Source organism: Meles meles, chromosome 17 (genome assembly GCF_922984935.1).
Source record: "Meles meles chromosome 17, mMelMel3.1 paternal haplotype, whole genome shotgun sequence".
Taxonomy (NCBI): Eukaryota; Metazoa; Chordata; class Mammalia; order Carnivora; family Mustelidae; genus Meles; species Meles meles.
Window position 1 is genome coordinate 4,612,129 of NC_060082.1, and position 27,548 is coordinate 4,639,676.

The window sequence follows — 27,548 nt, forward strand, 5'->3', positions numbered from 1 at the left end:
TCGGCAGGAACGTTCTCGGCTCTCCCAAGCACAGAGCTCCCAAGTGCATGGGAGCCGTCTACAGGGCCTCTTCTTCCAGCTCACAGCCGGGCCATTCCTCCCCCGCACTGCTGCCCTTGGCCGGCCCCCAAGCTGGTCTGGCCAACTCCCACAGCGGCCACCTTATCCCAGGCCTGCCTGAGGGGCCTCCCGCCCCCAGGCTTGCCAGGACTCCGGGCAGGGCCAGCAGCCAGCCCCACCCTCCCGCGGTGGCGAAGAAGCCACTTGGGCTGGGCGAGGGGCCCAACCCAAGCACCCGGGGGTGGGGGGGGGGGATGCCCGTTCCTAGGCTGGTGTGTGGACGCCGTCCACATCTCCTGCATTTCAGCTCCCGGCCCAAGCGGCCAAGGTCCTCAACCCAACCTCCCCTCCCTTAAACCTGGGGACGAAGGTGCCCAGGAAGGAAATCAGAAGACAGCCGTGAGAACTGTAGCCTTTCATCTCAAAGCCCTCGCCCTTGCCCCGGTCAAAGTCACCTACTGCCCTGATATTCCTCCCTGCCCCGTGGAGGGCTTCGGGCCCCAGACACAGCCAGAGACCACCCAAAAAAGACAAGAGATATTTATTGAAATCAGCAAACTCAGGTTTTTCGAGCCCCAGCCCATGGTTGCAGTCCTCTGTCCCTGTCCCCTCACCCCACCCCTCAGCCACAGCGCAGGGAGTGGAGAAGGGGAAGCTGAGAGAGAAGCCCCCCCCAGGGGCAGACCGCCTCCATGTGTGGTGAGGGCAGCCCAGCCGGGGCCGGGGCCACCGCCACACAGGTCTCTCCCTATAAATTAAGTCCCTGCAGCCCCAGCTAAGGGGCGAGGCGCACTTGTGGAAGGCAGGCCAGGAGGCAGGGTCTGAGCCCCAGCCAAGGAACAGATTGAGGGCAGAGCTCAGGGCAGAAAGAAGCCAAAGGGAAAGAGAAGAGGTATGGGGCTGCAGGGTGGCAGGCCCCCCACTTTTGGTCCCAGGAGGAAGGAGGCCCGTTGGTCCAGTTTTGGTGGGTCTGAATAAGGGAATGTATTAGTAAGCGCGGGCTGGGGGGGCCTGCCACCGGGCGCCCCAGAGGAGGCAGGCCGGGCCCCCACCCTGGCCAAGGGAGTCTGAGAGTCCCAGGGGCTCTCAGGGAATGTCACTGCTAAAAAATATATATATATATTAACCATCCGTGGGAAGCCGGGCACCGGGCACGGGGCTGGGGCGGGGTCAGAGGATCTGACGCGGCATCCCGTAGCCAGTCATGCCGGCCTGGGACGCCCCGCGGTTGGTGCCCATCTGCAGCCCGATGACGTTCTTGCCCTCCTGCAGCTGGTTGTCCGAGAAGTTCCGAGGGTTCTCCTTGGACTTCCTGCGTGGAAAGGAAGCACCGGTGAGGACGAGCCCGCAGGCTGCCCCAGCGCATGTCTGCCCCTGGACAAGCTGAGGCTTCGCGGGGGGCTCGGGAGCCAACGTCCACTCTGTCTGAGAGGCCCAAGCTCTCTCAAGCCACCGCCTCGTGTCTCAAAGGGGACAGTCCCTTGTCATCCCTAGAGAGTTGCGAAGAACGGGAAAGGGCTTTGTGCCAGACCCTCCGCTAGGGACAGGGACAGGCCTGAGCCACCCTGCCATACTCACTTGGGAAACCAGTTGGGATCCCCAGAGAACAGCCCATCGTCCCGGGCTACGGCCAGTCCACCCAGGTTCATCAGTGTCCGCTGCACACAGGCCATATTCTTTCCTGGGAAGGGGGAGGGGCTGTGTTGGTCTCAGCGGTGCTGGGGTCCTGGGGGCCACCCTTCCACCAAGTGGGGACCACTTAGGCCAGCACCGAATTCCCTAATTCACCTAATGGCTTCCTAATTCCCTTTGTCCCCACACCCTCCTCCACCCCAGGCTCCCACATGGCCCATTCCACCATGAAATACACACACACACACACACACACACACACCCTTTTTCCTCAGGGTGCCAGAAACCCAGCCCGTCTCCAGGGGCTAGCTGGCCCCACCCGGTGTCTGGTCTTCTTCTGGGAGACAGTCCCCTGGCCCCAACCCACCTTCCCAGAGGTCCACGGTCTGGAAGATGTCAGTGGTGTTGATGCCGTAGCGCTCGGCCGCCTGCAGGAACTGCGAGATCTGCTCCATCTGCTTGAAGGCCATGGTGGAGGCCTGGATCTTCTTCACCGGGGCCTGTCCTTCGGGGTACAGCCCGTTGATGAGCTCACAGAGCACCTGGGTGAGGACAGAAGGTGTGCGGAGGTGAGAGCCTGCTGGCCGGGAGACACAGCGTGCCCCGGGGCTTCCTGTCCCACCTGAACGCACCCTCCCGTGGTCCTCCCCCTGGAGCACCTCTTCCCTGAGTCCCCCAGGGCATCCCCTTTCCCTCCGCGGGTCCTCTGCGAGGTAGAGACCCAGGCTCAGGAGGACGTGGAATACGCCCAGGCCCCCCAGCGCTCCTGGCACTTCCAGTCAGAAGGTCTCAGCTCTCACCGTGCCATCCTTAAGCCAGTTCTGGAAGTTCTCGCGCCCAGGCTGGGGCCGGCCCACGTCCTTGCGGCACTGGGTGGCGATCCACTGGACCAGGATCTGCTCCAGGTCCGCGTCGTACTGCTTCTCGATCTTCTGCTGCACCTCCCGGCTCAGGCCGTAGGCAGGTCCCCTGTTGGCCATTCCCTAGGGCAGTGGTGGCTGTGGGGTGCTGGGGAGAGGACACGGCGGGGCCCGCGGTCAGTACTCGGAGCCCGCAGGGACACACCTGTATCCCCAGGGTGGGCCCCAGAGGCGAGAACCACTGTCAAACAGGGGGCTCACCCCAACTCTGGCCCAGGGGCCAAAACAACACTGCTCAGAGCTCCGGGGTAAAGGCCCGTGCAGGCCATCTCGGGGTTCCCCAACCCCTACGGCAGGCAGACTTCGCCGAGTCCTGCCATTAGACTTCATTTGAACAGCCCCACTACTGGAATGAAACAGAAAAGCCACTGGAGTAGAATATGGGGTAAATGAGGCCCCTCATTCGGGGTGGTCTGCTTTAGCAAAGGCAAACCGGTCATTAGAACCGCAGCCATGGGAAGGAGGAGGATTTGGGGAGAGGAAGACACGGCTAGGGAACTTCTTCCCGGAGCCAGAGAACCGGACACACCCACCCTCACCACCAGCCTCTGGGCTTAACGGAGCACCCCCAATCTGTGCCCGCGACTGTGGAAGCGATGGAGGTTCTTGGTCCTGGAAAGCCCACAGAGAGACAAAGAGAGCACCCAAGAAAGGGGAAGACTTGTACAGGATGATACTATACAAATCAGACCCTACGTCACAGAAACGTAGAGAAGAGTGTGGGCAGGAACAGTCCGGAAGCCTTCCTGGAAGAGTAGGTCTGAGTAGTCCCTTAAAAGATTTCAGCAAGGGGTGCTGGGGGGGTTCAGTGGGTTAAGCCTCTGCCTTCGGCTCAGGTCAGGTCCTAACCCCGCATCCCCGCAGCATCCCCGCATGTCTCTCTGCTCAGCAGGGAGCCTGCTTCCCCTTTTCTCTCTGCCTGCCTCTCTGCCTACTTGTGATCTCTGTCAAATAAATAAATAAAACCTTTAAAAAAAAAAAAAAAAAGATCTCAGAAGGCAAAAAGAACTTCCCATGAGAAACCAGGCAATCAAAACCAATCCCACCTCCCCCTGACAAGCTATGGTGGGCAAAATAACGGTGCCGCCCAAAGGTGTCTACATCCTAACGCCCAGAGCCTGCGAACGTTACGTGGCAGAAAGGGTCTTTGCAGGTGGGACTGAATGAAGGGTCCTGACAAGGGAAGGGTGTGCTGGATCATCCAAGACGGCCCAGTGTCCTCACAGCAAGGGGCTTTATACACACAGCAGGGACTTTACAAGCGAGGGAGGGAGGCAGACAAGTCAGAGCGGGAGAAGCAAGAAGAAGCTGGAGTGGGGGAGGGAGAAGCAAGAAGAAGCTGGAGTGGGGGAGACAGGGGCCTCCAGAGGCTGGAAAAGGCAAGGAAAGGGGTTCTCCCCTGAACTCCCCAGGAAGGCAGGCAGCCCTGCTGACACTTTGATTTGAACCTCTGCTGAGGTCTCTAACTGCCCCACGTGGAACGGGTGTGGCTTTAAGTCACTGAATTTGTACTGATCTGTTACAGCAGGAACAGGGAACTAACCCAGGAGTGTGGGTGGTATTTTTAGGGAAACTTTGTGGGGAAGGGAGACTTGGGGAAACACACAGGAGGTCTGAACTTCGGTTGAGAACCTGTATTGGAAGAACTGGGTGGTTTCCAGACCGCAGGCCCAGGGGCAGTCTGTCCCCACCTCCTAGCTCACTGCCTGGGTCCCAGCCCAGGGACCCTGGGGAGCAAGTCCCAGGAATGCTACCCATGCAGGGGGTGGGCCAGGACCACAGGGGGGACAGGACCTCACCCCGTCCCCATCCCTCTGAGAATGAGCTTCCCTTCCTTCCCCTCCCACCGTGAGATCCAGCTGTGGCCCACACGGCGGAGGGGGGGGGGGACCCCAGGCACAGGCACCTGTGCCCAAGGACAGGAAAGGGAGCCACTCCTACCCCCCACATCTGGCTCCAGGCCAGGTCGGACTGAAGGGATGAAGTCACTGTCTCCCTCCCTCCCACACACCCCAGGTTCGACTATCCTGCCGCCCCCTCCAGGGGAGGGGGCCTCGGGGCTCAGCCGTGGAGCCAGGCCCAGGGGCAGAGCCGCCCCAAACCCCTCCTGCTCTCAGCCCCTGGGTCTCAGGCCGGTCCCCTCCCCCACACTCCCTTCTACTCCAGCTTATCCAGCAGCACATTTCCGGCCAATCGTCCCCATAAATCAGTTATTTTTATACCTCATTAAGATCAACCCACCCTCATTTCCCCCAGCCTGAAGGTTGGCCCAGATAAATGCTGGTCTGGGCCTTGACCCACACCACCAGGCACACACACTCTCGGCGGGGGCAGGGCAAGCAGAGAGCAGCGGAGAAGCAAGGGCACAAGACTGTCTCCTCCCAGCCCGGCCCCAGCAGTTCAGTCTGGGGTCCGTGACACAGAGGGGCATGGCTAGGAGACCTGGGGGGGAGGGGGGATGGGGCTGCAGCCACTAGTAAAGCCCCCTTTTCAGTGTCCAGATCTCTCTTCTGGAGCAGCTTCACCAGGGTCCCCTGGGCCTAAGGGCTGTCTCCTTGCAGCCAAGTGGCCTGAGGCCAAGAGTTCACGGTGGCCCAGGGAGAGAAAGGGCAGAAGAATCATCAAACCAGGCACCGGGTTAAGAGGGGAGAGCAGTTCTGACGCCCGACCCTTCCAGTGCCCCCCCACAGGGGCAGAACAGACTTGGCCCCCCAGCCGCCCACCCCTCCCCCGTCCCGGAGCTCCGAGAGGATGCTGAGGGCCCCTTCCCCACTCTGGAGCCTGGACACAGCTGGGCCTGTCACAGCCTCCAGCTGCAGTGTCTTGGGTCCCCCCAGGGGCCACTGTCCTGGAGCCTGGTAGGTGCAGGAGCCCTGGGGCAGAGCTCCAGGAAGGAGCGGCCCAGCCAGCCTGCCCCCAGCTGTTGCTGGTCCCCGCCCCGCTGGGCAGGCTCACGCTGATGGGCCCCAGCTGGCGTGCCCAGCCTAGTGACACCCAGGGGACCTTCTGCAGACGGAAGACAGCCAGGTACCTGCTGGGGTGGGGAGCAGTGTAGCCCCAGGGCCGGGGAGCCAAAGAGGAGAGGAGAGCTGAGCCACTTGGGGGGCGGCCCCCTGGTGAGTAACAAGCCAGAGGGGCCTACAGCTGCCTACAGCAGGGGGAACAGCCTTCACCCCCACCCACAAGACTGCAGCGCTCCCAGAAGGGGGAGGGTCAGGCCTCTCACCTCACCCCACCCCACGCTCATGCCAAAGGTCCGTGGCTGGGGCGTCTCACGGGAGAAGACAGAGACTCTCCTTTCATTGTGCACACAGGTCGCAGGGGAACTTCCCAAATCAGAATGGGGCTTAGGGCTATTCCGAAAGGGCCAGATGGGGGGGCCCCGGCCGCAGAGGGAAGCGCGGAGGAAGTAGGCAGAGGCAAGGGTGGTGGACACCTGGGACCGAGGAGCCCCCCCGGGGACAGCCCCTCCCCATCAAGTCAGCGAGCGGAGCAGAAGAGAAAGCCGAAGCCGCACAAACAGGAAGCCGCAAGGCTAGCGGGCGGAGGGGTGAGGTGGGGCCGTTGCCATGGCTTCTGTGTACCAAACACAGGAACCCTGCAGGGTGGGGGCGCCGGGCAGAAACGCGCACGCAACACCCATGCAGTGGGGAGGAGGCTCCGCGCACGGGGGCCAGACGCAGCCTCCGTAGAAAAGCCCCCCCCCCCCACGGCAGTTCTCGGGTGCAGGCAGGTGCGAGGGATCCCTTGTGGGGCGGGGGGGGTGGGCGTAGGCCAGCGGCAGAGGTGGGGGTGGGGGGCTGGAGGCGTGGGAAGTTACACGTCCGGGGCAGAGACGCGGACTCAAGGAACAGTTCAGAAGCAATGCTCTGGGACCCAGGGCGAGTCCGGGGTTAGAGAGCCCGCTCCCTGGAAATCCTTGGAGAGTCAAGGGCTGGGGCAGAGGAAGGGTCCCAGGCCAATTCAGGAGCAGCAGAGGGCTGGGGCGCTGGAGGGGGGCTGCAGCCGGACAAAGACCACCGGTTGCCCCCCGCAGGGCACGGCCCCGCCGCCCCACCCTACCTTGGCCCTCCTGCAGCCGCAGGTCTCCCGGGGGGGACGAGGAAGGAGACCCAGGGAGGGGCGCTGGGGAGGGGCGCTGTCCCTGCGTCTGGTGCTCTGGAGTCAGCACTCGGGAGAGCCCAGCCACGCCGTACCCGGGACCTGCCCCCACCCACCCTCACTCCCCCCACGCTCCCTTCTGCTCCCAGACGCCAGGCTGCCCCAGAACTCCCCGGGCCCGGGCTCCAGCAGGCTCCCGGGGGCCCGCAGGGGCGGGAAGGCGGCCGTCCACTTCCTGTCCTGCAGGTCCGGCCCCGCCGCCCCGCCTCGCCACGCCCTGGGCCGTTACGGTCGGGTGAGTCACCCACCGCCCACCGCCGGGGTGACGCAGTGGTCTGGGCAGCCCGCCCGCGCCCGCCCGCAGCCCCCGCCGGCTTTCCCAGCAGCAGGGGGCGCGGGGTGGGGGCCCCGGCCGGCGCGGTGGCTGGAGCGCCCGCAACCAACCCCTCCCCACACCGCCCGCCGGCGCGGGCTGCGGCCCCCGGAGCCCGAGGTCGGGGGGCTGTCCGCGCCAGCCGGAGACCCCGACTCGCCAGCAGGACGGCGGGCGGGAAGAGGAACGGAAAGGGCGGCCTCGGGGCCGCGGAGCGCGGGCAGCTCCCACACGTGCTCCCGGCGCTGAGGGTCGCGGGGAAGCTCCGGCGCGCCCGCCCTCGGGGCACGCGGGCCAAGCCCCGGCGCCCGCCGCTCCTCTCCCCCGAGGGCCGGGTCCCCCCCGCTCCGGACGGACGCCCTGTCCGCGCACCCGCAACCGGGGCTGACCTCATCGCCCAGCAATGCGGGGTCGGGGCTCGGGGACAGGACCCGACAGCACGGGGCGGGCAGAACGGTCGTCGGACCCTCGCCGCAGTCCCGGGAGCAAGCACCGGCCTCCCGCTTCCCGGGGCGCGCCCCCCGCCCCCGCTCACCGTTGGCCGGTTGCCGCGCTACACTCCTGGCAGGGGCTGCGGGCCGAGTGGCGCGCGGGGCCGGGGCCGGGGGTTTTCAGCGGGGTCCCGCCTCGGACGGGGCGGACCCGGGGCGGGGCGAGCGCCCCTGGCTTTAAAGGCGCCGCAGCGCGGGCGCGGAGGACAGAGCTTCTGCTGAGGGGCGGTGCGCGGGAAGCTGGGCCAGAGGATCTGAGGAGTGCGAGCCCACGCGGGCCATGGCCGCGGTCGCCATCCATGAGAACCTCGACCTCCACCCCGGAGCTCTTAAACTAATGCCGGGGAAGCTTTTTGCCTGGAAGGTCAGCTCAAGACTATGAGCATGTTTATGTGGGAAGAAGCTTCTCGACTTAAAAAGGGTGGTTAGGTAAATGGAGGCACAGGAAGACCCCCCCACCCCCACCCCCCAGGTGACTAGGGTGTGACAGTGCTGGGCTGCAGGCCGGGACAGTGCTCCTGCTCTCCGCCTTTTTCAGGCCTGGGCAGGAACCCACAGTGAAGTCATTCTTTGCCTGGGGACCCAGGGTTCTGATTTCTCTCCCCTCCGTTTCCTCCTCTCTGACCTGGCATCTCTTAATCCTGGAGGGATCCCAGGGATCAGAAGAGGAGGCCTCAGGGGAGGAGCCTGGCAGTTCTTCTCTGTCTGGGGGTAGAGGGGAGCATAGTTTAAGGGTTGAAGGAGCGCCCCTCTTCAGGCTTCTACGGAGGCTTCTACTCCCCTCCGGCAGAAGTGGGGACCTTCACCCAACAGTGGGGACCTTCCTGTCTGGCAGAAGCTACTGTTTCACCTGGTCTCCAAGGACATCAACCGCCAGTGTCCTCCCCTCACTGCCCCCCCCCTTATAACCTGCTGTCAAGTGAGCCCTTGGGAAACCAGGTGTTTTTCACTCCTCTGTGCCTTCTGCCTGGGATGCTTTCCCTCCCTTGACCAACTTCTGACCTGCCCTACTCCATGCCCGCTGTGTGACCTCTGGACAAATTCCTACAGCCTCCACACTTCTGTTCCACAGTCTGGAAAATGGAGCCAAGAATGGTACCTCCCTCCCAGTGGTGGAAAATGACGTTCGTAAGGAGCTCAGAGCCGTGCCTGGCACACAGTGGGGGCTCAGCCCCTCACTGCTGGCGTCACTCCCACTCCAGGAGGATCTCCCAGCCAGAGGCAGCACTGTCCCAGCACTTGCTGCAAGCACTCACTGTTGACCCCTTCCTTTTTGCAGCCACAACAGGCAACACAGAGCTTTATCACAGAACTTATCACAGCACACTGTAACTATTTCTCTGCCGGCTTCTCCGACTGGAAAGAACTCGCCAAGGGCAAAGGCTTGACCTAACAAGCTTTGTTTTCTTCGCATCTAACTCAATGGCTGTCTTTAGTAGCCGGCCTCAGTAGGCACTCAATAAATGCTTTCTGCAAAGATATGTTGAATGCACTTCTGTTCATTCAGGAAGAGTCCCCTCCTTTTCCAGGGTTCAGGGATTTTTCTACCTCGCTCTCAGATGCAAAGGCAGAAGATACACAAACATTTTTGAGAATTTCTTTATTCACATGTAGAAAACCTCACCCACACCACAAATACCATCACCATCACCGCGCGGGCACACACGCGCACACACACACACACACACACACACACACACACACACACACACACGGGCAGACCTAAGATCCCTGTTCCAGTCCCCAGGCTCTAGGGGCCCAGCACAGACATCTCCGGCCAAGCCCTCCCAACCCACCATCAGGGCTATGTCTGAGCACCAAAGGGGCAGGCCAGTGCTCCGGGCTGGAGCTGGGTCTCCCAGTTTGTGCATCTTCAGCCAGATTTCACAGCAGGGTGGCCTGTTCAGGATGGGGAACTGGCTGTCTGTACACGGGTAACCGGGCCCTAGCAGCATCTCTGCGGCGCCGGAAAGCCAGGAACTCCTCCCGGAGGGCAGCGCACCGAGCCTCGGGGCCTGGAGCACGGGCCATGCTGGGGAGGCTGCCCTCCACCGGAGTCTTCACATCTGCAAGGGGAGGGCAGAACAAGGGGAGGGAGAGGTCTGAAGGTCAGTGGCCCTATGAAGCCCCCGGGTCCTGCCAGTGCAGATCAGCCACGGGAACAGGAACAGCAAGCCTGGGGCACGGGGCGATGGTGACCAGACGGGGAACAGAGTGGGGAGACGGGGAACAGTGAGGCCACACTGCCCCTCTGAGGGCTCACACACCTAGCTCTGGCTCAGCTTCAGGTCGGGGCCGAGGGCCAGCCAAGCCCAGGTGCAGAGTCTCCAGCAGTTCCATGTCCCCGGGGAATTCCGAGTCCCACTCATAGTTCTCATCCACAGATGTGTTCCTCCTGTTAAAAGGGACCAATGTCCAGCACTGGGTGGAGTTTTGAGGGTGACCACAAAAGCCCCAACCCAGAGTCCCCAAGCTGATGCGGGGCCATGCATTCCCTGCAGATCCTTGGGACCTCAGCCAAAGCTTCTAACAGGGGACAAGTTTCCCTGGTCCCAGGGTGAGAGTGGGGCCTGGAAGGCACAGGGCATTAGGGGAGGTCTGGGCAGGAACGAGAGCCAGGACAGGGATGGACGGGGACTGTCCTCACCTCTTGCTGACTGTCACCACATGCTCCCTCCGGGGCCACCTCTCAGGGCCACTGGCCCAGCTGCTGGTGTCTCCGGGAGCAGGGCTGAGGTAGCTGCCTCCTGCAGAGGGGGCCGTGGAGGGGGGCCGAAGGAAGGAGGCACTGCCCCGCCCGCTGCTCTGGCTGGTAAGGCTGCCCCGGGGGGCAGCAGGGAGGAGACTCGGCAGCAGCCGGTCCCTCAGTGTCCAGTCAGCCAGTGCTGTGTACAGGGGCTCTGGGGCGGCCCCGGCCAGCACCGCCCCGGACGACACAGTGTCGGGGTCCAGGGGGTGAAGGAGAGAGGAGGTGGGGCAGGGCCGGGTATCCATGTAATCTGGGGGTGGAGCAGGCGCGGGCTCCTCGAAAGGGGGCCAGTCCCCGTCCACGTTCATCTCCCGGAAGAAGGGCAGGCTCAGGTACTGGAGCAAGGGTCCTGGAGCAGGCCCGGGGCTGGGTGATGCTGCGGGAGGGGGCCCCACGGGGCTGATGTCTGCAATGCAGAGCGGCTGGGGCTGCCCGCTGGGGCTGCTGCTGCTGCAGTCATAGGACCTGGCCTGGCGCTGGGCCGAGGTCCGAGGTTCAGCTCGCTCAGAGCCTGACCTTTCTTCAGGGGTCCCCACATTGGCTCCCATCACAAAGCGGCCATCTGGTCCCCGAGAAATGGGCTCCAGGGGTAAGGGCCCCCGACTAGGCGGAGGATCCGGAGGGGGGCTGGGAGCGCCAGCAGGCTCCCCCCAGAGTAGACTCTGGCGCAGGCTGGGGACTGGGGAACCCTGGAGCTTCAGCTTCGCCACGCTATCAGGGCTGCCTGAGCCCGGGGCAGAGCTGGGGAAGGACAGGAGATCAGGCTCTGTGGCATGCGTCCTGTCCCCGGCCAACCCCCTCCTCCCCCCAGGAACCAGCCTTGAGAGGTTTGGTGTGCAACGGAACGGAGCTGGGGAGAGTAAGGGAGACGAGGACCCACGTGGTGGAGCGGTGGCGGGAAGGCACAGGCAGCAGTGGACAGGCCCCAAGCTGGGGCCTCCGCCCTCCCACCCTCACCCCCTTCCCACTTCCGTTCCGCCCCTCCCAGCCCACCCCACGGCACCACCCCAAAAGCCGAGATAGTGGGCACAGAGGGCAGGCAGGAGGAGGCCGCAGAGGTGGAGGGACTTACTGTGGAGCTGACTTCCCGGGCGGAGAGAAGATAAGAGGCGCATCTGTTCGGGCAGGAGAACCAGAGGGGACCCCGGCAAAACTCAGCGCCTCCAGGGCCCCAGGGGCTGAGCCTCAACCATCGCCCGCCCGCAACCCCTCCCGCCCCGGGACTATGCGGGCGGACAGGACGCACCTGGCCCGCGAGCGGCGGGGCGTGGCGGCGTCGGGGAGGGGCTTCCATCCCCCCGGTGGGCGGGGCTTGGGGAGGGCGGGGCCTACCTTGGCGGAGGCGCTTGCGGCGGCGACGGGCTGCCCTGCGCCGGTTGGTCAGGCAGGCGGCCAGGACGCTCACGAGGACAGCCACGCCCAGGAAGCAGACTCCGCCCACCACGCCGGCCAGGACCGGCTGGGGCAGGAGGCCCGGCAGCTGTGTGCGCGAGGGGTAGACTTCCAGGCCTGGGCCGGGGCACGAGGGGAATGTCGGTGCCCGCCACAGTGGGCTCGGAGCCCCCAGGCCCAGCGCCCTGCCCTCCCGCCGGCTTCTCACCGGAAGTGGAGACGTTGGCCGTGTTGCTGGGATCGCTGACGTAGCTGCCGGCCAGGGCCACGAGCCGGAACTCGTACAGTACGTCCTGGGGGTGGGGGTCCGGGAAGGAGTCAGGGCCCAGCTCCCCCCACCGCAGCCCGGTTCAGAAAGACTGCAGTTGGGAGGTCAGGGTGGGAGGCTGAGGTCTGGGGCTGGAGCTGGGGCCTGGACAGCCGAGGGGAGGGCCGTCCCGGTGCCCGCCACCCACGCACCTTGATGAGCCCTGGCACCAGCAGCCGCGCATCCGTGCCTGCCACGACGCGGTCCAGCACCTCCCAGCCCTGGGAGCCCTGCCGTCCCTCCAGGACATAGCCGTCCAGCGTCTCAGGGACCAGTTCCGGGGGATCCCAGTGCAGGAGCACCCCCCGGGGTGTCCTCACTGCCACCAGGCCTCGGGGAGGTGAGAGGAGCCGAGGCATCTCAGTAGGCGGAAGCCTGGAGGCAGCCGGTGTGGTGGGAAGCCCTGCATAGGACAGAGAGGCACAAGCGAGATAGGGTTAGGCTCCCAGTGCCCCTCCCCTGTCCCCTGCCCCTTCCACCACACGCCCGCCCCTCCAACCCACCTCCCACCTCCACCCCTGCCCCCACCTCCGTGCCCATTCTCCCAGAGCCCCTAAAGACAACCCTGAACCATGTTCCACAAACCCCCGCGGACCCCAAGCAGCTGCCCAGCACCTCTGCCCCCTCCCGCCCAGGTGTTTCCACGTGCGGGTTCTCCCTACCAGTCCTTTCCCACCCCGTCGGCTGCTCTCCGGGGCAGAGGCTTCTCACCTTCCGGGGCAGACAAGACGATCTCACTGAAGGGCCCACTCCCCAGCTTGTTCTGCGCTAGGACGCTGAACTGGTATGGGGTATGGGGCTGCAGCCCCAGCACAAGGAGGTAAGCAGCCCCCACGGGCACTGCCAGGGACACCCAGTCATGGTGGGTTCGGTCAGGTCGCTTGGCCCTGGAGGACATGAGGAAATGAGGGAAACTCGTGAACTAGGAGACCCAGGAAGCTTTGGAGTATAGAGATCCGACCTGTCCCCTCTCAGCCATCCGGGGTCTCAGGACGCGGGGCCTGAACACCTGAGATCCCCTGGAAATAAGGCAGATTTCGGGCAGGGCTGGACTGGAGGGGTGGGGGAAAGGGCAGAGGGTCCAATGGAATGGGGGTTGGGGGGAGAGACAGGAATGGCAGGGGCAGGTCACTTACAGCGGAGTGTACCAGACACTGAACCTCTGCAGATAGCCGCCATCAAAGCCAGGCTCCCAGGAGACATTGGCACCCTTGGGCAAAGGCACCACGGACACATTGGTGACAACGTGGGGACTGGTGCCTGGGGAGGGGGAATTGAGGGACGATGGTCAGGGCTGTGGGGAAGGTGAAGAACTAAGGGGAGTCCCAGGGCCTCTCACCTCTGTGTATCATCGCAGGCATCCCCTCCCCTCCCCCCACCCATGTGGACCTCCAAAAATAATCCCCCTCTCCCTGCCCCCATGTCCTGTCCCACACAGTTTCCTCCAGCTCCTGGCCGGCCCTCCAGCCACTAACCCAGCACGTAGACCTGTGTGGAGGTGGCCACGCGGGCCACAGTGTTGCTGGCGGTGCACTCCCAGCGCCCATGGGCCTCCTTGGTCAGCGGCCGCAGGATGAGGCTGCTGCTGTTGTCCACCTGGGCCTGCAGCCCCCGGCCCACCTACAGAACCACTGGTCAAGCACTGGTCAGCCCTGAGGACACACGCAGCCACCCCTCACTGAGGGCAGCTCCAGTGTGCTCCCCACCCGGGCCCTGACGGCCCCCCCCTTCCCACTGGATGAGCAGGGGCAGGGAGAGGCAGGGGTGTAGTAGGCGGGAGCCCAGGCAGAGGGGCTCAGGAGCCTTACCTTGGCCCAAGAGATAGCAGGAGGGGGGTCTCCTTGAGCGGAGCAGGGGATGAGTAGCTCCCGCCCTACTTCTTGGAAATATTCTTCCTTGGGCCGTTCTAGAAAAGCTGGGGGAGCCTGCAAGCCAGATCTGGCATCAGGAGGAGCCTCTCACCCTGCTAGCCAAGGGCCGCTCCCCTCTCTGGGTCTCCAGTCATTCTCTGTTCTCAGGCCCTATCTCCCTCCCTCTAGTCTCTGCTCCCTGGAGGGGCTGCAGGGAACTGGGGGGGCCGCCCAAAGACTCGGGGGCTGGGAAGCCTCTCCGGGGAGGTATACACCTCCACAGAATGCCCTTTCACCCTCCCTTCTGCTGCCCACTCCTTCTCCAGAGAAGCCAAGGTTAGTGAGTTGGCCCAGCGGGGTATCTTACTTTGGGGGTGTGCGGGCCTTCCTTCCCACCTCCCCAGCACCATCTCTGCAGAAACCTCTGGGGTGGTGCCTGACAGCTCTGGCTATGCCGACCATAGGAGAGACTGGAAGCCCCTCCCCACGCGTGACTGCCCCACCCCCTGGTCCTCCAGCATCAAGGCCAGGGTGCATCCTCGGCCACCTGGCCCGGTGCAGCTGCCCGTCCACAGGCTCACCTTGAGCAGCACGCGGGTCACCGGGGAGGGCCCAGCGGTACCAAGACTGTTGTAGGGCGTGCAGGAGTACTCTCCCAGAGCGTCCTCGTTCCCCAGGGCAATGATCAGTGAGCCCTCCGGGCCCTGGGACCAGCCAGGGAGCTGGAGGGGAGAGGAGAGAGGAGATGGCCACCAGTCCCAGCAGCAGGCAGGGCTGGGAGAAGGAGAAAGCCGCCTCCCTGCAGAGGACTCCTCCTCCAGGCCTGACCTCTCTCTGAACTCCAGTCCTTCACTTCTCTTCCCCAGGGGGCTCCCTGCCTGCCGGGGTGTCCCCCACCTGTCTTCCCATCACTCTACGATGAAAGTCAGCATTTTCCATCCCAAATTCCTTCCTTTCCCTGGCTTCCCTATTTCTGTGTTAGGGGCCCCACTGTCCCTACTAACCCCAGACTCCTCACTCCCCCATCCAAATGCTCACCAGCTCTGTCCTCTGGGAAGGCCTTTGTCTAGGCGTCAAGCCCGTCCACTGCCATGACCTCCTCACCTCTCCCCTGGACCGTCTCAACAGCCTCTGAACCCCTGTCCCTGCGTCCACTCTGTCCTCCACTCACTGATGGACTCAGCTCCTGCTCAGAGCTCCGAAGCTGTCACGCCTCTGCTCAGACAACTTCACAGGCTCCAACTGCCTGCAGGCTTTTTTTGGTAACATTCAACAAAAATGTACTGAGTCCTAATTGCAGAAGCCCCAGGGACCCTGGGATCCAACGACACAGGGGCAGCCCCCCATGGGTTGTATTCCCTTTGCAAAGATTGCCAGGGAACGATGGAACAGTCACTTGGTATCCACAGAGCTTCCTTTGGGCCCCAACCTATCCCTTGAGCTTTCTCGGTAGCATCACGTCCCCACAGGCACTGCGACTCCCACCAGCCCCCCGCCCCGACCCTGGGGTTCACCATACCCTACACACACTGCACGGTTGCCTGCCCCAGGGCCCTGGTTTCTGCTTGGAATGTCTGTGCATCCCCAAGGCCCATCACCGAAGAGTCCCAGAAGCGGCTGCTGAGCTCTCCTCAACCAGCCTGGGCCTTCCAGCACGTGCGCTGCCCCAGCCCCTCCAGGCTGTGCTCTTAAGGACAGTGGTGGCATTCCTGTTCTCCAAACACCCCACACAGCCCCAAGGAAGAAGTGTACCCCAGCCACCGACCTGAATTCAGTGGAGCTCCCAGCTACCCTGACTAGGAGAACACCAAGCTGAGCCCTTCCCTCCCCTGGGGCCGAGGCCCCTACCTTATCCAGCTGCAGGGCCTGCCCATCCTTGGTCCAGCTGACAAAGAGCAGTGGGGGGTTAGCCCGGACCGGGCACGGGATCACCCCCCGCATGCCCACAGGCAGGGCTGTCTCAGGAGGCATCTCTGTCACCTGGGCTGGGTCTGGTGGAGGGGAGCAGTGGCAGGTTGGAGGGCAGGAGCTCAGCCTGGCCCAGGGGAGGGGAGCAGACTGGGAAGGGAGCGGGGTCAGGCTTACAGAGCACTGTGAGGTAGGCAGAGGCCGAGGGTGGGCGCAGGAGGCCGTTGCTGGCCACGCAGGTGTAGCGGCCCGCGTCGTCAGGCTGGGCGGCCTGCAGCCGCAGACTCCCGTCCACCAGGATCCGCACGCGGGGCTGCAGCCGTCTGCAAGATGGCATGTATGGGCAGGGTTCCAGGCTCCTTCCTTGAAGGCTGCCTTCCAGCCCCTCACCCACCCCCCAGCCCCACCTGATGTGGAACACGTTGGTGCTGTCCTGGAACCAGCTATAGGTGAGGTTAGTGGGGTACGCCTCAGCCCGGCAGGCCAGGGACACATCCTGGGAGGCATTGACCGTGCTGTTCCTGGGGGGTACCATGATGACGGGGGGACCTGTTGGGGGAGCACAAGGGGAAGGAAGGGCATCAGCCCACAGGCTGCCCAGAACCCTGAGGTCCTTCAGCAGTTCTTCCAGATCTGCCTTCAGGAATACAGAAGGGGCTGCTACAGGACCTCGGGGAGCCGAAACGGGCTCTGACCCTGTACGTGAAAAAAGTTCCTTCTCTCCCCAGACCAGCTCCCCTCCCCTCCAGAACACCACCATTCACCCAGATTCCCTGGCCTAGAAGCTGTGTGTGTGCGTGTGCGCATGCGTGTGGCGTGTGCGTATGTGTGGGTTGGGGAAATCGGTTTTATTCTTTGCCTCTTTACCCTTTACAGCCCTCATCTGTCCCCTCTGAAGTCACCTCTGTGTGTCTTACCCTACTGCGGATACCCAGTACCTTACCCCAAGATACCGCAGCAACCTCTGACCCCGACTCCCCATCTCTGCCCCTCCGGCCATTCATGTAGAAATGCCTCCCTCTGGCCACGGGACACTTCTGCCCCAGAACTCACAACAGCTCCTGGCTCCTACCACGTTAAGCTCAAACTTCTTGATCTGGCCTCATGGGCCCTCATGATCCAACGGCTCCCAGCCTGGCCAACCGTTACAGACTCAGGTCACTATGGGCAGCCGGCTCTGCGCCTCATTCCCACTGCCCTGCCTTTGCTCCGGACCCCATCTGGAACGCTCTTCCCACAGAGTCGGGCCAGGCCAGTCTGGTAGGCTGCTCCACAGCCCTCACCCCTCCTGGGCCCTGCTGCGCCTGTGGTCAGTCCTAAGAGGTAACGATCCAAGCCAGCATAGAGAGCACCACAGGCACGCCGGCCGCTCCCGTAAGCACGTCACCGCACGACTCTTCACAAGTCCTCACAGAGGTGCCTTCTGTGGGAGGAGTTACTGTCTCTCCTCCACAGATGAGGAAATGAAGGCTCAGAGGCAGAAAAGTGAGGAGAGCTGCCCCAGGTTAACAGGGCAGGCAAGCCTCATCATCCGGGCCTTCCCGCCACCGGTGGACTTGGTCCCTAGCAGTTCCGCGCACGCCAGCCCTCAGGACCAAGGAGAGCGACAGGACTCCGGTTCCTCTGACTTCCTGCGGAGGGATCGCAGGCCGAGTCCAGGCCCTGTGGCTCACTTTCCTCAAAGGGGCTTGGACAGGAATTACTAACTGCTGATCACTGTGCTCGGTTAAATTCTTGTAATAGTGCTGAGATGCAGACACGAATCTCCTTATATGTAGACGAGGAAACGGGGGTCGGGGGGGTTGCACACCACACTGCTGGGCACTAAATGTCTACTTGTCCATTCACTGATCCTTTAAAAACTAAGATGCTGGTTTTGGTGGACCAGCCTGCACTGGGAACTCCCTCCCCCCCCACACACCCCTCCCCCCCCACACCCCTCCCCACTTCCGCTGTGCGCCCCAGCCACAGGTCACGGCCCTCCGCCGAGAGCACCTAGCACCAGCAGCTGGGTGGCGTGGGAGGTGCTGCCCTCGGAGCTGGAGGCTTGGCAGGTGTAGACTCCGGAGCTGCCTCGCTCCACCCGGCGGATCCACAGCGTCCCATTCTGCACCTAGGGTAGGAGGGGGTGAGGAGGGTCCCCTGTGCCTTCCCCTGCCCTCCCGCCGGCCTCCGACCCTGCACTCCCGAGGCTGGCCAGCAGAGGGAGGCAGCATGCCGGGCTCAGGAAGCCAACACAGAGCCCCTCCTCCGGGAGCAGGGCCTTTGCCCGGTCCTCCAGCCCCCAACCCAGGCCTCCGCCTGCCTCTCCCGCTCTGTCTACCCCCCTTGCCCAGCCCCAGTACTCACTTGCACCTGATCCTGGCCCTGACCGAGGTCCTGTCCTCGGAGCTTCCAGGTCACATGAGGCTGCGGGCTGCCCCGGGCCACACAACGCAGGGTCACGGGCTCGAGTTCCTGAACCTCCAGCACCTGGGGAGGCGTCTCCAGGAACTGAGGGGGCGCTGCAGAGAGAGGCAAGGGCGGTGCCAGATATCAGTCCGCAGAGCAGTGTCCGAGGGCCCGGACAGCAGGTCAGGGCTGCAGCCCTCAGCCCAGCAGGCCGGGACCACCCCGCCTGCCGCCCTCCTGGCCCAGTGAGGAATGGGTCCGCCCATCCCCGCACTGGCCTGCAGAGCTGGCCACGGGGCTGCGCACAGGCTGGGGGCTGCGGGAGAGCCGGTGGCCTCTGACACCGCTCCAGGAGGCCCGCTTTGCCCCGAATCAGTGGCATCATCCAGTGTCCACAGCGAAATTAGGGACTTCCCTCCCTTCCAGGGGCTGAGAGAGTTCACGAGGTGCTGCATTAAAAGGTGTTTGGGGAAAAAAAAACACGCTGTGTATGTCGTGAGCTATGTGTCACTCGGGACCCCACAGCCCCCGCCGCGTCCCCCTCTCCCCGCCAGAACAGCAGGAACAGGGAAGACTCAAGTTCCAACAGGGCCCAGCAGGCAGCTGGGAGCCCGGCTGAAGAACGGAAAGGGGGGGGGGATGCAGACAGTGAGCCAGCAAACGAGGTGTCAACAAGGGTGGGGCACGGGAACCCCTGCCCCCCCAGCCACAGGCCCCCACCATGCTGCTCTCCCCTCGCCACCACCTGCTCCCGGCTTCATACAATTGACGGTGAGGTGCACCCAGGAGCCGTTAGCAGAGTCGTCCTCAGGGCTGTGCTGGTCCAGGAAGAGCACGCGGCACTGGTACCAGCCCTGGTCTTCCGCTCGGAGCCCCTCAATCTGCAGAGATGCCCCTTTCTGCAGCCGGACTCGCCCTGGGAGAGGAGCCCCAAAGTCCTGGTCACACTGGTGGTTCTCAGAGCTCAAGAACGGGCCCAGTCTCCTCCAGTTACCCTGATCAAGTGGGGGCCCGGCCCAGAGAGACCCAGGTGGGGCTGGGTCACTGAGGGCAGGTCCCTCCACTCAGCCCTGGATCACCCCTGCCTTTCAGCAGCTGCGACCCAGTCTAGACCAGGAGAACCCAGAGCGGCAGCAGGTGGGCGACACATTCTCCTGAACCGCAGGGGCTTCAAAGGCCACTGGGGGACGGGGATGGGGGGTTAAGAGCCACACTTAGTCCCCCTGTGACTTACAGGACCTATCCCACCCCACGGCTCTTTATAGGGGCAAAGTCTGGCTCCCCGAGTACTCCTCCTGGCAGAGGACAGTCCTGGAAACCTCACCAGTGTTTGGGGCCCGAGCAGGGACCCACGTCTCGCCTCCCAAAGCCCCTAATCCCCCAGGGCTATTGTCACGGCCTAAGCGCCTTAGGGTGGCCAGAGTCCAGCCCAGCCAGGCAGCAAGGTCAGCAGCCTCCTCACCCATCCCCCCATGCCGCCGGGGCCCCCCGCCGGCTGGCCACGTGGAGCTCCGCAGAGCCGCAGCACAGGCAGACGCCCAGGTCACCCTCGTTGGCATCTGGCACAGCAGCAGACTCAGACGGAGGCCCCCCAGGTCCCTCAGCAGCCTCCCCACACAGCCTCGGGTGTCCCTGGCGGGGCAGCCTAGTGACAGAGGCCTGCGCTCGGGGCCAGAGAGACTCCCTTGGACATGTCAGTATCACCTGTGAGAGAGGGAAGGCAAGCCCGGCTGGGTGGGGTGTGGGGAACGCTGGGCTCACATACTGTTGAACGAACGAACGAGCACATGATTTGAAATCAGAAGCTGGACTTGAGCTTGACCCTGCCCCTTGCCTGGTAACACATCCTCTCCTTCGGCCCAGCAATGGCCAGCAATGGCCAGCCCCACCACGCACCAAGCCGCCCTACCAGAAACCTGGGGCCACCTCAACTCCTGTCCGTTACCTCCCAGGCCTCCGTTTTCAGTACATCTTCGAAAGTCTGCCTCCTCGGTCTCTGCTGCTTCTCCCGCAACCTCGCCTGGGTGCGGCCCGGAGCACCGCTCCCCTGCATTCCTCCGCGGAGTGGCCCACCAGCTCGTCTCCCTGCCTCGAGCCCACCTCCCGTGACATGCATCAGCCCACCACACCTTGGCCTTTGATGTGGATGGATGAGACTTTCTACATCTTTGAGGTTACACAAAACCACTGCCACTCTTAACACAAGTCCTTTCACGCCTGCCTGCGCCCACGGACAAGACATCGGCCCTAATCGGCCCTTCCTAATACCAGAAATTCTGACGCTGCGCCTCTGCTTCCCTTCCACCTCCAGAGTGATCTTTCTAAAATACAACTGAAGCCTGCCGTGCCCACCCCTAGTGTTGTCAGCGAAGAGGAGAACGATCGCCTTCAGGCTGCTGTGGTGATCTTAGTAAGGCCGGGGCTTTTTTCTTCCCAGGATGAGGTCCACAACTCTCCAGGATGGGCAGGGACCTGCTTCACAGGCAAGGAGTTGAAATCCCCACCCAGGAGATAAGCCTGGACTTTGCAGGTAAATATTTAACATAATCACACCCTCCACCCTGCTCTGGGATTCCCCTGGCACCCTAACTGGCCTGGCCACGGAGCCCTGCACACTCCAGCGTGCGGCCTCTCCTAAGTGCCGTAGGAGAGTTTTCACGATGGTGACCCTCGAGTTCTACAAGGGAGGAAGAAGAGAAAAGGGAGACTGAGCCCTGAACCTGGACCACCAGCACCATATTTAATCCTCCCACGATTTCACTTAGAGGAAAGGACCAGAAGCGCCAGAGCCTGGTGAGCTCTAGACCTCCCGCACGCAGGGGTGTGTAAAGGGAGCAGGAGACACAGACTCTGCTCTCAAGCTCTTGGAAGGCAGAGAACCCACACTCACGTACATGTATAAGTTCACATACACACGGTTCAAGAAATGGCGCTTGGTGTGTCCAGACAGTCCAAGGACCGCCAAGCGAGAGGAATGCCAAGCACTTCCAGAGACCACCCAGAGGGTAGCGAGGGGAGATAACTGGAGAGACCGGGGGTTCTGAACAGAAGGCGAGAACTGCTTTGAACCCCACAGCTCAGGGCAGAGAGAAAACCCATGCCTCCCTGCAGCACGGACTACCTTCAAATCCCCAAGAAAGACACCATGAAAGTCAAAGGCCAGAGCCGTTGCATGCATTAGAAGGGCAGATCCGAGACAACCCCCCGCCCCCGGTGAGGGGGCGTAGCATGAGTAATGGGAGGCTGCCATCCCTCTGGACACTGGGGCCACCAAGGTGCCCTGCACAGGCGCCGTGCTAGGCGCTGGATGGACAGTCACTGCCTTCCTCCTGGATGCCGCCCCAGCCTGGTCCGTACCGCTCTCCCCTACTCGGTGCTAGTCTGTAAAGCCCGGCAACTCCACCAGATGGGTTCTGGAGTCCTCCGAGAGGGCTGCTTTGGTCTAGGGCACAGTCCCTCCCACCTCTAGGCCACCGGCCTCACACACAGTCCCGGACCATCTCTCCCTCACTTGCCCAGAGAGCTTATGACAGGACACCATTGTCCTTAGCAACCTCCACCTCCTGTTGCCTAGCAACCACAGTCCCGAGTCCCCTGCACAAAGGCAGAGAGGCCCCTTCCACACTGGGAGGCCGTAAGAGAGTTAATGGGCACGGGGGCCTCCCCCCAGGGCCCTGACTCCCCAGACCAGCGCAGGCCAGACCGGGAGCTCCAGACGAGGGGCAGGGGCGGACACAAGGGCAGGGTAGGAAGAGCCCCCGCCGTGACTGCTCCCGGTCCTTGCGGCTCCAAGGAGCGACAAAGAGAATGGAAACTCACCGGTCACAAAGTTGCCGGCCACACACTGGCTTGTCGGCCCAAGGGATCCCAAGCCAGGGCAGAGGGCGGGAAGGACAGTTGCACAGCCCCCAGGAAAAGCCCTCTCCCTCCACAGCCCCGTCCTCACCCAGGGAACACTCTAACAGCCCAGCCTCAGCCCCGGGGCCCAAACCCCTCCTGCCTGCCAGACCCTACAGAGGCAGGGAGGGAGGGCTGGTGGGTACGGCCGCTTCCCCCCACTGTCCTCACTGGGGCCTGCTTCCCTCAGCCCTCACGGGGCCTGTGGAGACACATACGCTCCCACCAGGCTGTTTGCCAACAACTGTCCCCAGTTTGAAAATAAACCCTTCGGCAGCACCTGCCTGAGCTCAGCCTGCCCCTCAGGAAGACCTCAGCCAATCCCAGGGCTGCTCTCGGGATTCAAACTCAAGAGGGAAAAGGTGGGGGTCTCTTCCGCCACCAACGTCTGCCCAGGTGGCCTTTCCCGGATCCCCCACCCACCCCCCCTCCCCCGGCAGAGGAAGGCAGGAAGACAGTCTAGCCCCGGAGTCCCAGCCTCCACCTTGGGCCCTCCCACACACTGCCCTCTGAGGCCCTCAGTAAACGGCTCAGATGAAGGATCCATCTGGGATTAGGAGGACGCCAAGCCCTCTGAGGGAGCCAGCGAGGGGGCAGGGGTGCAGAAGGCGGAGAAGGTGGCCCCTGGGAGGCCAAAGTACTAGTGGAAATCCGGACGGGAGCCACCAGAAGCAGGAACTCGGCCTGGCCCCATTCATTCCCTAATCTTTAGAGAACTTGGCCCTGGCCAGCTCCCACACCAGACTCACGCACACGTCCGTCCTTCTGTACTCAGACCAGACTGGGCCCCCACTGGAGCAGCAGGCGGGTCACAGACCCACCCACGCTGCCCGTCCGCCCACTCCCCAGAGGCCTCGAACCTCCCAAGCGGCATTTGAGACAGTGGGGGAGGGGGGCGGCAGAGCAGTAGGGAAGTCCTGCCCTCCACCCGCCCCCCACCCCCCGTCTCCCACCCCCCCGTCCTCCCCCCCCCACCCCCGCCGTCCCTGGTGTGTTGATGGTATCTCCCAACCTCCCACCTGAGGACCAGTCTTACCCACGTAATCAGGGTCGATGCGGGGAGAGTAGAGGCCGAACTGGATGAAGATGGGAAGCAGGAATCCAAAACGCAGCCACTCAATGACATGCAGGGGTGGGCGGCCAGCGGGGGGCAGCAGGTCACAGCCCAGCACTGCGGTCTCGCCGGCCCGGCCCACCACGGACGCCACCTCAGGCTTCCCTCGACCTGTGAGGTGGGGCAGGCCGGCAGCAGGGTCCCTGGTCAGGGCTGGGAGAGGGTGCTCCTCGGTAGCTCTGAGGGCTCCCCCGGGCTTGGCCAAGTGACTGAGAGACTCCGCAACGTCTCCAGGACCCACCCTACCCCCCCCCTCCGCTTCCCTCCCCGGGGACTGGCCCCCACCCCAAGGCCAGCGGGGAGCGCCTGAGCCCCGGGAGTGCGGCTCACCGTCAGCCCCCTGGCTGATGATCAGGCTGAGGATGGTCACACCGAGGCACCAAACCATAGCCCACGGCCTGCGTGCCCGGCCCCTCCTATCCACGGGGACCCAGGCGGAGGGGCCTGGGGGTGTCCGCAGCCCAGCAAGGCCCACAGAGCCTTCTGAGTGGGTGGCAGCTTTCAGCACTCACTCTTCTGGGCGATCGGGGTTTGGCTCACATAACACCTGCTGAAGCCGCTCCCGGAGCACCACCAGATCTAAACGCAAAATGCACAGCAACACACAGAGCTGGCCAACCCTCGGGACCAGAAGAAACCCCACAGTTAGAGACAGGCCAGGACGAGAGCAAAGGAAGAGAGAGGAGAGGAGATAAGTAGGCGAGGGGCCCCAGAGACCAGAGATCCTGTCGCCCTGGGGAATCAGGGCCTTCCAGGGCCGGGGTGGGAGCCCTGGAAGAGCCAGGGAGCACTGGGTGGGGACACCCGACAGGTGAGGGCACGGCGAGGGTGGGGCAGAGCAGTGGAAAGATCTTAAGAAAGACGGAGGAATCCAGGGAAACCCGGGGTTCGGTAAGTGCTCAGAAGGCTGAGCTGGGAGGGAACTGGGGCTCCTATCCACTTGGAAAAGATGTGTCAGGAAAATGGGAGAGGAAGAGGCCCCACGGCTCAGCCTCCTCTGTTCTCCTTCCTTAGCCCTGAGGCTAGTAACGAGAGGGCAAGGCCTGCACCCCACAGTGACAAGCAGTGACCCCGGGATCCCAGACAGGCTTGCTCAGGGGCACAGAACCAGTGAAGGGCAAAACCTGTATCGGAACCACACAAAGCGGCTCCCAGGGAACCCCCACGCACGATTCCTTGCCCATTTCCCCAGCCTCTGTGAACGCTGGAAACCGGAGACCTTGCATCGCTTTCACCACTCAGCCTCCCAACACGGCTTGAGCAGCAAGTGAGTCAGGCACCGGGAGAGGAGGGGCGGCCTCCCCCACCTGGTGGAAGGTTCCTGCCCCCAGCATCCTCCAGGTCTGGGCAGGTCCCCTGGGCAGGCCGCTGGCACCTTTCCCTCTGTGATGCTGCCAGGCAGCCCTCTGCCCTGACCCAGATGCCTCACCCCAGGGCTCCCCATTCACTATCCTTGGGGCCCAGGGTTTGCCAGGCTTTCCCTTCCCCAACCCTAGAGGCCAGACCCAGGAGAAGCCAGAGAGCCTGCGAGTCCCTAGGGTGTACAGAGTGAGCCCTGGGGTAGAGCCACCCCAGCCCCAGAGCATCTAGGGTAGTGCCAGGGGGCTGGGGTCAGGGGCGCGGCTGCCGCCGGCGGCAAAGCCAACCAGGCTCTGCACTGGGGCCTCCACCCCACTCTTGGCCTCCCACTTCTGGACTGGTTGTAAAATGTCTTCCACGCCCCGCAGCCTGACCCGGGCAGCGGCCCCGACAACTCACCAGCAAATATTCCGCTTGCTTCCCCCTGCCCAGCCGGCTCTCCCGTTCTTCCCTGACAGATCGTTTTCCAAGCGAATAGGAACCCCAGTTCCCTCCCGGGTTCCCCCCGAATTCCTCTGCTTTTCCTACATCTTCCTACTCCTCTGCCCGCTGGCTCCCGCGCCCAACCACGTCCTCACCTGCCGGGCCCCCCACCAAGTGCTCCGACTCCAGCTATCCCTACTTCTCACGGTCCCCCGCCCCCAGCGCCCGTCTCCCACCCCTGATCTCCAGCTGCACCGGGTCCTCCGCGCTTCAAGGGACTCCCCTCCGGTCTCCTCCAGGATCGCCCCCACCCACTTCTCCCATCCTCTCCCCTGGAATCTCCCTCCCCAAATTCTCCGGCCTCAGCCCACAATACTCCTCTGACGCCCCACCCCTAGTTCCCCGCTCCTTCGCCCGCTCCGGACCCCAGAACTCTCCCTTTCCGAACCCCCGGACCCACCCCCTGCACAGACGCGCGCGCGCACCCCCCCCCCCACGCGCGCGCGCGCGCGTTACCTCCAGACGCCTCCGGGTCTCGGGGAACCCCCCACGCGCCCACCCAAAAGCCCACTTCACTCCCCAGAACTCTAGTTCTGCTCCCCAAAGACTCCCACGGGGCCCCAGCGCCCCCGCGTGCTCCGCGCCCCCCGGACTCCCGAGCCCCGCGGGCGGCCGTCCCTGCCCCCGGCGCGCCCCCGCCCTCACCTGCCCGGCGCCGCGCGGCCCGGCTCCCGCAGCCACACAATAGGGGGCGGGCCCGCCTCCCGCCCGGCGCCCCAGCGCCCGCGTCGCCCTGGAGACCGCCGCGCCCCGCCCGCCGCCGAGGGGGCCGACCGGCGGGGCGGGGCGGCCGCGACCCCCGAGCGGCCTGGGAGTTGTAGTTTCGGCGGCGCGGGACGCGTGGCCGCGGGCTCGGGCCGCCCCCTGGCGGAGCTCCGCGCGCCGGGCGCCACCCGGGGCAGCGGCCGCCAGCACCCGGGCCCCGGCCGACCGGAGCCGGCCCGCCCCCCTCCCGGGCCAGCCGCCCGCGAGCCCCGCCGTCCGCGCTCCGCCGGGAACAGGACCCCCGGGGGACCCGCTCGGTGGGGGTGGGGGGGCCCCGGGCTCGCCTCCCCCGCCCCACCCCCGCCGCCAACCACCCGCTTCTGCTCCGGCCCGACTGGAAATACCTGTCTGCGCTGGCGAGCTCCCAGGTCCTGCCCCGGCGCCTCCCACAGGGTGCCGAGGGGACCGTGCGCCCGGGCCGAGGCTGCCAGCTCGCCCCCGCGGCAGCTCGCAGCGCCCGCAAAACAGTCCGGGGGAGGTGGGGGGGAGCGAGCAGGACGAGAGGCATCCGGACAGGCGCCTGGAAAGATCGCCTCCTGAACTCTGCAGGGGGCCAGACCCTGGACTAGGGGCTTTGCAGCCCTTAGGTCCCCTGGGCCAAGAACCTGGGGAGGAGGCATGGCTCTGCTTTGACTCGTGAGAAAACTGGGACTTGCCCCAGACTTCCCACCCGGATCAGCGCCCGGCGGAGCCACTCCCAGCCTGGACTTCGTGAAACCCACCTCGTTAGAGACTTCCCGCCAAAAGACGTCTGGCACTTCTGCCCCTCAGAGCTTTCTCCTTGGTGACCTGGGGGCTCCCTCGGGGATCTAGGGTCATCACGCCTTCGCCAGCGGCTTAAGCAGCCATACCTGTGCAGGTCCTTCCCGTCCACTGCTTTCCCCCCAGTCTGAACTCCGTGACTCCCGTGGAGCCTTCCAGGCATCCGACTCATGGATTCATGGCCTCCAGGTCTGCCAGGAGAGACCCTGCAGGACACACTGAACCACTCCCACCAGGACCCCAGCCACATTCTCCTTCCAGGTGGTCTCTGGCCCCACGGGCCCACATCCTGGGCTAGGAAGCTCGCCATCCCCCCAGTAATCGGTTCCATCCTTAGGGACAGACTGCTGGAAAGTTCTTCCAGGTATAAACATCTGCGGGCTCCTTGTGACAGTCTGAGAGGAAAATGTGGCGGGAGGAGGGGGAGGAGGAGGGGAGGCAGGAGAGGTGGTGGGTTCTTTCCCACCACCCTTCCAGCCGAGTCCCTCCAGGCGGCAGCTTTCCACATTACTTCACAAGGTAACAGACTTCATGATGGCCATGAGGCCGCTCAGAGCACAGGTTAGTGGACACCGTGTGAAAGCCAGGAGAGGGCTTCAAACAGATGTCTGCACGCAGCCCTCTCTACCCCGTGGTCCCTCACTAGCCAGCAGAGAAGATCTCCCTCCCCCTCTGATCCAAAAGTTCGTATCTACTGTTTCCAGTGTTTTCTTTCTATTTTTCTCAATTTTGTTTATTTATTTGACAGAGAGAGCGCACAAAGGGGGAGCAAGCAGAGGAAGAAGGAGCAGCAGGCTCCCCGCCGAGCAGAGAGCCCAATGCAGGACTTGATCCCAGGACCCTGGGATCATGACTTAAGCCAAAGTCACACACTCAACTGACTGAACCACCCAGGCGCCCCAGTTTCCAGGGTTTTCTTGAGGAAGAGCTAATTTCATTTGGTTGTAAAATAACTTTTTGTGATCTTGGGATTTAAAATAACTTTCCATTTTTA

General features: G+C 63.7%; 2 protein-coding genes across 11 annotated transcripts; both read right to left on the minus strand.

Annotated features, from left to right (window-relative positions):
• Nucleotides 1-584: 584 nt before the first annotated feature.
• On the minus strand, nt 585-7,746 carry TAGLN2 (transgelin 2). 3 transcript variants are annotated; one of them, XM_045982688.1, is made up of 5 exons: nt 7,622-7,746; nt 2,493-2,700; nt 2,060-2,234; nt 1,639-1,741; nt 585-1,372 (listed from the first exon to the last, which is right to left on the minus strand). In XM_045982688.1, the coding sequence occupies exons 2-5, from the start codon at nt 2,670-2,672 to the stop codon at nt 1,231-1,233; spliced, it is 600 nt and encodes a 199-aa protein (XP_045838644.1). In that variant the 5' UTR covers nt 2,673-2,700; nt 7,622-7,746; the 3' UTR covers nt 585-1,230. The 3 variants fall into 3 exon arrangements, with proteins under 3 accessions (XP_045838644.1, XP_045838645.1, XP_045838643.1); XM_045982689.1 differs by lacking the exon at nt 7,622-7,746 and adding an exon at nt 6,675-6,842; XM_045982687.1 differs by lacking the exons at nt 585-1,372; nt 1,639-1,741; nt 2,060-2,234; nt 2,493-2,700; nt 7,622-7,746 and adding exons at nt 5,845-5,883; nt 6,675-7,608.
• IGSF9 (immunoglobulin superfamily member 9) lies at nt 1,932-26,663 on the minus strand. 8 transcript variants are annotated; one of them, XR_006815551.1, is made up of 22 exons: nt 24,356-25,407; nt 23,516-23,764; nt 23,108-23,296; nt 18,920-19,090; nt 18,133-18,287; nt 17,779-17,896; nt 16,191-16,332; nt 15,961-16,106; nt 15,724-15,866; nt 14,457-14,597; nt 13,834-13,950; nt 13,501-13,645; nt 13,162-13,285; nt 12,737-12,912; nt 12,178-12,428; nt 11,927-12,011; nt 11,659-11,835; nt 11,399-11,441; nt 10,225-11,067; nt 9,845-9,972; nt 9,208-9,643; nt 1,932-1,955 (listed from the first exon to the last, which is right to left on the minus strand). XR_006815551.1 is itself a non-coding variant. In XM_045982683.1 (21 exons), exons 2-21 carry the CDS (start codon nt 23,571-23,573, stop codon nt 9,462-9,464), a joined length of 3,534 nt encoding a protein of 1,177 aa, XP_045838639.1. In that variant the 5' UTR covers nt 23,574-23,764; nt 26,644-26,663; the 3' UTR covers nt 9,173-9,461. The 8 variants fall into 8 exon arrangements, 7 of the variants coding, with proteins under 7 accessions (XP_045838639.1, XP_045838637.1, XP_045838636.1 ...); XM_045982683.1 differs by lacking the exons at nt 1,932-1,955; nt 24,356-25,407 and adding an exon at nt 26,644-26,663 and having other exon boundaries at nt 9,173-9,643; XM_045982681.1 differs by lacking the exons at nt 1,932-1,955; nt 24,356-25,407 and adding an exon at nt 25,673-25,965 and having other exon boundaries at nt 9,173-9,643.
• Nucleotides 26,664-27,548: the final 885 nt, after the last annotated feature.

Excerpts from the sequence above, each read along its gene's own strand:
- TAGLN2 (XM_045982687.1), bottom strand. The coding sequence starts at position 7,480 with ATGAGGTCAGCCCCGGTTGCGGGTGCGCGGACAGGGCGTCCGTCCGGA. Across the intron at positions 5,884-6,674 it reads GCGGCTGCAGGAGGGCCAAG|ACGCCCCAGCCACGGACCTT; the intron begins GTAGGGTGGGGC and ends TTCTCCCGTGAG.
- IGSF9 (XM_045982683.1), bottom strand. The coding sequence starts at position 23,573 with ATGGTTTGGTGCCTCGGTGTGACCATCCTCAGCCTGATCATCAGCCAG. Across the intron at positions 15,867-15,960 it reads TGCCTACCTCACAGTGCTCT|ACCCAGCCCAGGTGACAGAG; the intron begins GTAAGCCTGACC and ends CCCCTCCACCAG. Across the intron at positions 11,068-11,398 it reads CCCGGGAAGTCAGCTCCACA|CTCTGCCCCGGGCTCAGGCA; the intron begins GTAAGTCCCTCC and ends GTCCTTCCCCAG.